General features: G+C 40.8%; 1 protein-coding gene across 1 annotated transcript; it reads left to right on the forward strand.

Annotated features, from left to right (window-relative positions):
• Positions 1-67: 67 nt before the first annotated feature.
• On the forward strand, positions 68-4,144 carry C11H15orf40 (chromosome 11 C15orf40 homolog). Its single transcript, XM_074156433.1, has 4 exons — positions 68-168; positions 243-366; positions 1,285-1,412; positions 3,327-4,144. Exons 1-4 carry the CDS (start codon positions 94-96, stop codon positions 3,417-3,419), a joined length of 420 nt encoding a protein of 139 aa, XP_074012534.1. The 5' UTR covers positions 68-93; the 3' UTR covers positions 3,420-4,144.
• The last annotated feature ends 3,259 nt before the right edge of the window (positions 4,145-7,403 follow it).

Below are 7,403 nucleotides of genomic sequence, written 5' to 3' on the forward strand. Positions count from 1 at the left end.
CCCCAGGCGGAGCCGCCGGGAGCCCCGGGAAGCGGCGGACCGCGCAGGGGCGGGGCGGGGCGAGCCGGCGTTGCCGGAACCGCTCACAGCGCCATGCTGGCCCTCGCCGGCTTCCGTCGGCCGCTGGCGGCACCGGTGCGGGGCGGCGGCGGGGCCATGCCCCGAAAGGTGCGGGCGGGGAGGCCGCGGGGGGCCGGGGGCGCCCGGTGGCCGCCCTGACCGCGCCCGTTCCTCTGTTTCAGGGAAAAGGAGCCGGGAAGGGCCCCGCGGGACCGGGCGCCGCCGCGGGACCGGTGGCGGCGGGCGAGGGATGCGTGAGGGTGGCGGTTCGCGCCAAGCCCGGCGCCCGCTGCAGCGCCGTCACAGGTGGGTCTGTCACCACGGCCCGTCCCCGCCCTTCGGCGGGAGCCGTCGGGAGCTCCGGGAATAACGGCCGGGAGCCGGGGACGGAGCGGGAAGCCGGTCTTTCTGACCGGTGCGAGAGCTCAGCCCTCACCCCTAAGCTGTAGGAAAGAAAACGGTCAGAAAACTAAAGAAAGAGGTAGTTTCACACTTTAGTTAAAAGGAGGCGGGAGTAGCGCCTTCGCGTCCCGCGGGTGGCGGCAGGGGGTGCAGCGAGCACGGCTGCGTGTCACCGGACCGGCGACGTGGAAAGGAGTGACAGCAAACACGCTCCATCAGCAGGATTTTGTCCCAGGAGGGTCTGCGGTTTGATTTGGACTATAAAAGCGTGATCTAATAAAATGTGTTCTCCCTCCCCAAATCTGGACTTGCTTGTGTACAATCGGAAATTGGTCTTTTATGCCAATACGTGTGTGAGATGAGGACGGTGGGCTGCAGGAGAGTGCCCAGGCTCAACTGGCAGCAGAAGGAAACTGTTGGTGATGGCACAGCTCTCTGGGCAGACTTATTTATCATGTTTTTTTTTTGGTGGGGTAACCTGATTTTGTGTTATACGTGGTGCCAAGCTGCCTGCGTCAGAACGGGCAGCGTTGAGAGGGGCTGAGAGCAGGGCCCTGGTGGTGCGAGCACTGGTGACTCAGGGCCACACAGGTCTGAAGGCTTCACTGTTCTTTGTATCGGGAGATTATCTTTGTTTGTACTGGCTAACAGCTTTAACTTAAGGGAATTTGTGAAGTGTAATAATGTCATTACCTGCTAATCTATAAATTTATCTGGTTCTAAATTAAAATGCTCTTGAAAGCATAAACACTCATTTTTAGGAGACGGTAACTAGATGTTTTGAATATTTTGAGCATAAAATCCTTAAATTATTTGTTATAGATGTGACAGCTGAGGCAGTGGGTGTAGCTATTGCTGCACCTCCAACAGAAGGCGAGGCAAATGCTGAGCTGTGTCGCTACCTCTCTAAGGTGCTAGAAGTGAAGAAGAGTGAAGTTATTTTAGAGAAGGTATTTCCTTTTTTTGTTTTTCTTTCAGTCTTGCTCTACTGTAATTTAAATTCAAGATTTTGAAACTTCCTCATTGAGGAAAGGGAACTACTCTCCAAGTTCAGTCCAAAATACACTTTAAAGGTGTTTAGTTGAGTTAATGGAATGATTCATTGAGAGCAAACTGTAGGAAGAACCACAGTTGACCTTGAGATCTTTAATCAGAATAGTTCTCATCGTAATGTATTTTCCAAATTTGTGTGCTTCATGTTTTCTGGTTCTTCAAAAATTCTCATTTTCATGCCAAACACGGTTCACAAAATTTGTGCTTTGCAAAGAATGTGCATTTTATTAATAACTTTTTTTTTAAGTAACTTCTGTATTTGAGGTAAAATTTTCTGACCATTAACTGTCACACATGAGCAAGAGCATCTATAAGCACTTGAATTATAGCTGGGCCTTGAGTTTCTTTGTATTAGAATTTACATGTCTTGACTTTGGCGAGTGGAAACTCTCTGTTTTATTCATTGCACTGAATAAATAATTTGTTTTATTAATTCATTGTACTTAAAGTCAGTCTTTCCAGCCATGTTCATTTATAGTTTATGAACATAAGAGCACAATGAAGTTGTAGTTGCAAGAAGATTTGAGTCTCGTTTTTCCTGAATGATGGGCAAACTGCTTCATTTATTTATCAACATTTTACAGATAAAACTGAACGTGCCTTTAAGGTAGGAAAATAGTGTTAACTACATTATTCTCATAAGTGCTAAACACAGTTGAAGATATAAGGGGCCAGTGTTGTCTGACTCAGTTGTTCTGACCTACAGTGTCCAAATAGTTACATGCTAGTGTTTGTTTTTCACAAGCCACTGTTTGTTCTCAGTGAAGCATTGTGGTAAAGTCTGCATTTCACCTGTGCCTTAGATTTTTTCCATCCTGATTGCTAGTTATAAACAGCAAGTGATTTTTGGTACTGGTTGCTCTCTTCTGTGCTACTTGCTTTATGATAAGTGCTAACGTGAACAAAACCAATCCAAATTGGGGAATTGCTGGAAAATGATCCAGTATAAAACTGAGGCTAGCAGATTTCTATGAATGGCTTTGATTTTTCATCATCAACTGGCTAGACTGCTGCAAAAAAATCTATTTTTAACTTTAAATTTCATTCTATATTTCTGCATAGTAGGGTTGAGGACTTTTTCCTCCTTTAGGATGTCCTTTATGGGCTTTTCAAACTTTTTGCCAGGCTACAGATTAACAAGCAACTTGTTTCTCATGATTTACTGAATACTAGTAAAGTTGTGTCTTCAGGCAATATGAAATGAGGTTGCAGATTTGCCAGGGCCTATGTAAAATAGCCTTTTTTTCAGTAATACAAAACCAGGTCAATGATATTTCAAATAACTGCTGTATGAATATGTCTTATAGGTTTATATACAATGTGATTTCTGTTCATTTAGTTGATTTTATCGACCTGAGAACTCAGCTTAAGAGTAACTAATACTCTCTGAAGAAAGTTCTGAAAGTACACAGTTACCAAATATACACCCATATATGTGTACACACCCACTTTTAAAAAACAAAAATGGAAATTAGTTGGAGTCTTGCTTCTAGGTGATACAAGTGGATTATGGAAACATGACTTCTTGCTTTTTGTTCTAGCCTATAAAAAGAGCGTCAATTCAGGGCACGCTCTGGGAGCTGCTTCCAATTTTAAAAGAAGAGTACATAATATGTTGGTTTCCACCTTTCAGATAGCTAGAAAGGACATTGATGAACTGTCTCTTACTGCTGTTAATTCTGCATACCCACACTTTAAGAGTTATTTTTAAAGTACCTGATATGTTGGCATTACAGTGAGATTTTTTTGGAATGTGTATTTGGCGGTGATTCTCTGAAAGGTGTTTAATTTTGTGTGTGTGTCTAAACCAGGGTGGTAAATCACGTGAAAAAGTGGTGAAGATTTTGGTATCGATGACACCAGATGAGATTTTAGAAAAACTGAAAAAAGAAGCTTCCAGTTGACCTAAAACAAGAGCAGGAAATGGGACAATGCATCTTGGTAAATGTACTGATATTCTTTCTTATGTAAATCTGGTCCTGTTGAGAAAGTGGGTAATGACTAGGGAAAGAAACAACTTCTTCCCCTCCACCCCCCCTTGTTAATATAGCTGCTGTATAGTTGAAGTTTTTGTCTGGGTTTGGTAAGAAAAACATGTCTTTACTGAGGCTCTGTATCTGCTTCTGTCACTAAAGACTTTTTTCCCCTCTGGAGAGTTTCCTGTTGGTAAGATTTGTCCTCTTTCCTGGTCCCTAAACAAGTGGTTTGAAAGAACTTGTTTCTTAGTGAAACAAACTTTGGTTAAGAAAGTGACAGGCTTGGATGTGAAAGATGGTGCAGAAGGATGAATCTGTCTGGAGGGTGAAGACCCTAGAAGAATGTTCTCTACAGTATCTACTGGGTGCAGTATTGCACTGTGTGCACATATATACATCTAAAGTAAATGTATTTGAAGGCAATATACAGTTGTTGATCACACAGGCAAGCTAAAAACAGAATCACCTGAACAACTGAAACAATAGCAGAAGTTTGCAGTATGAAAAACTGACCCAGAACCTAGTAATTACATACACTGTGTCACTTTGTCTGTAATTAGTTTCCTGAAAAGTAGAGATACATTTGGCAAAGATATATGACTGTATGTCACATGTAATGACTGTTTTTAATAAAAGGGGCAAAAAGTGTTATCAAATTTTGTTTTGTGTTTATATTTTTAACCAAAAAAAAAAAAAATTTTCTAGAAGTCCCTTATTAGAATGTTATTTTTAAACAGGGCTTTTTTGCAGTCTTTCCTTGGTTTAAAAATGATTAGTATTCCAACCCATAGGGAACCGAGCAGAGTCATGTGTAGAACAGAACAAGAAGTCTGCAACAAAATGGGCAACTATACTCTGGTCTCAGGGCTAATGAGAAGAAGGCTTAACTTCTCTCCTTATGGTGCTTCAGAGGTCAGTGCAAGATTTACCTAGTATTTCCCAAAAATGTACATGATATTGCACATGTCTCTGATAGGAGTTTGCTTTTTCACCTGCGTCACTGCTGATGTCTGAAATTGTCCTATCTTTACTATAGTTGTCATATTTTTTTTAAAAAAATATATAAATGTAATGCCTAAAGTAGTAAAGAAAAACTTCTGAAGGTTTGCTTAAGGTGTGTCATACCTTCTCCTGGAAGACAATGTTATGAATGCACAAGTTACAGCTAAATTTCTTTACCAGCTTCATGGAGTGCAGGCTTCATAGCTCATAACTTAGTTTTTCACAGACAAAAATCTTTTGCTTTGGAAAATTCTTTCTGCTTCTTGTTATCCTAAATATTGCAACAATTGTTTTTAGAGTTAAAGAACTGGTGCTTGTCAAGGTGACAGCTCCTTCAAGGTGACTCATTTTAAAAATGTTACAAAAAATGTTACTTTCTTGTTTGGACAGTGTTTCAAGAACTAGGTCTAAATCGTGAATGCTGGTTGCTCAGTGGTTTGCATCTGGGCTCCTTATTTTCTTAGGCTTTTGGTCAGCGTTAGGTTGCCCCTTTTGCCTTTCCTTGCTTATCCTTTTCAGTCTGAAGAGGCTGGTTTTGTTTTACTGTTCAGTCAGTTTTGGTTCACAGCTCCTTGCTGTTTCATCTCCTCTTGCCCAGCAGAGGGGTACCATGCCTTGCAGAAAAATTAAGGCAAAGGAAGCCAAAACTAAGTGCTTATGGATTTTTTTTTTTCTTATTTCCTAAACTTCTTTTTATTGTGAGTAGAAAACAGCAATCCAAAGACTGAGGAACCCTGCATTTATAAGTTATATTCTGAGTTGGGTGCTGCGACAACTGTTATAAAGACTTCTTTGTAAGGTTATACCATGTGTTACATTCTGTGTATTATATACTATATTGAAATAATTGAGGGAGGAGCTGGATAGGCAGGTACAGTCTCTAATGTACATTGGTCTTCAGTGGTGATTATCTTCAACAAAAGCCAATTTAGTGTTTCAGTTGCCTCTCTGTCTTGTCAACATGTTCTGCCTAGCCTTTGCTAGCTTCTGCTTCAGAGGTTTCGCCTCCCCCGAACACCTTCAACTCTAATTCCACATCTTTTCTTCCTAATCGGTGAAAGTAACTTGAAGACAAATAGGGTGCCTTCAGTGTATTATGCTGTCATTTTTATGTATTGTGAGCCAGGCATATCGTCATATTCGTCACTTGTCGATCAGAAGACAAGTCCTGTTCAGCTAGGAAGTTTATTAGTCCTTGCGAAAACAACCACTGTGCCCTCCTCCTACTGCATTTCTGTTTTCTATTGCATTTGCAAGCGTGTGGGGAAGGAGGAGCCATTTATAGAATACTGATTTTGTGCTTGGCCAAGCCAAGTACTTTTTCTTTTTCTGGATTGTAATATGGCATTTAAGACTCACTTTAATCTGTCCAGTTCAGTCATCATACAGTATTTTTTCAAAACTTGTTGCAGTTGGCTGTTTTTTAGCATTGCTTCTTAGGAAGCAGAAATATTATTGGTGCCATGTATCGAAGCCCGGGCTTCTATTGCTCAAGGCATTACTTAGTTGAGGACTCAGTGATTGTGTAAAAAAGCCGCGGCAGATGGAAGCCACAGTAGCAATCAAAGCAGAGGGATGGAAATTAAGTTCTCCTAGTAGCAGTGCCCTGTCTCACTTAAGACTGAAGCAGTGGACTAGCTAGCAGTGTGGCAAATAAAACCTTTATGTGCTGGGAAGAGAGAATTTATTTAATATGAGTAGCCAAAATTATTTTAGAAAGGTAGTATAAATAACACTGGCGTGTTGCCATATCTAATATCTGAGTACCTCTTATATCAAAGTTTTTAATGCAGTCTTCCAATTATATCCATAATATCTTGGTTGTGGGTACATGTATCCTGGTAAAATGCCTGGGAGGCAGGAATTGCTGGTCTGTTGTATATTAAGAGTGAGGTACAGAAGAGTTAAGCAGCTTGTGTGACCAAACAAGTCAATGCCAAAACTGTGATTTAGGCCTAGCTCTTTCAAATCTTGTATTAAAATCCTAACCTGTCAACTGTCTCTTCATGACCACAGTGTAATATCTTTCATTCTATTGAGAAAATTGTGGTAGGAAATATCCCTAACTCCTCAGCAGAGCATGTTTGTAATAGAACAGAGCTTTGTGATATTGGAGGAGGCTTCTTCCAAGAATTTCAAAACACTTTTCACATACCCTGTCTCAAAATAAAACTGAAGTCTTACTCCTAGACCAGTTTAAAAACATTGTGGTGCCAGTTGCTACATTCCTTTTACTTGTTGGTTCCTGCTTTATCCATGTACGTTAAACTACATGATTACTCAGCTACTATTAACTCAAGCACTGTCCTCTTTTCCTAATGCATTGTCTGACCAATTTCAGGAAAATCGGTCTAATGGTCATTTAATATCTTACTGCTTACAGATCTGGGCAGCCAGGGCATTTTTGATATAATTAAGTTATTTAAACATTAGCAAAATAGGAGTTATCTGAATAAATTCTATACCAAGCAGTCTTATGGCATACCAACCAACCAAGAACCAACGTTCTTGGTCTTTCATCCACGCAGTTATATTTATTTCCTAAAATCCAACTTTGAAAGTAGGTGTATGGTTTCACTGCAGTCCTCTAATTAAGGATATTTACATGTACCCCCTGAAGCTGGCCTCTTTGCTCTTTTACTTCCAATCCACTCCATTTATCATCTGCAGCACATTCCCATCTCTCCTTTTAGTCCCAAGTGTTTATAAATCCCCATTTCTTCAGGTGTCATCAGTCTAAATAATCCTGTATAATTGACAACTTTGTCAATAACTGGCAGTGGCAATTTACCAGAAAGTACAGTTTAGTATCTTCCTTCTTTCAGCCTCCAGGAAGATAGATACACCTGATCTTTCTGCTCGTTACTTCACATGTCTCACCTTGTGTTTCCCCTCTCATACTGTTTATTT

This window comes from Numenius arquata, chromosome 11 (assembly GCF_964106895.1).
Source record: "Numenius arquata chromosome 11, bNumArq3.hap1.1, whole genome shotgun sequence".
NCBI lineage: Eukaryota > Metazoa > Chordata > Aves > Charadriiformes > Scolopacidae > Numenius > Numenius arquata.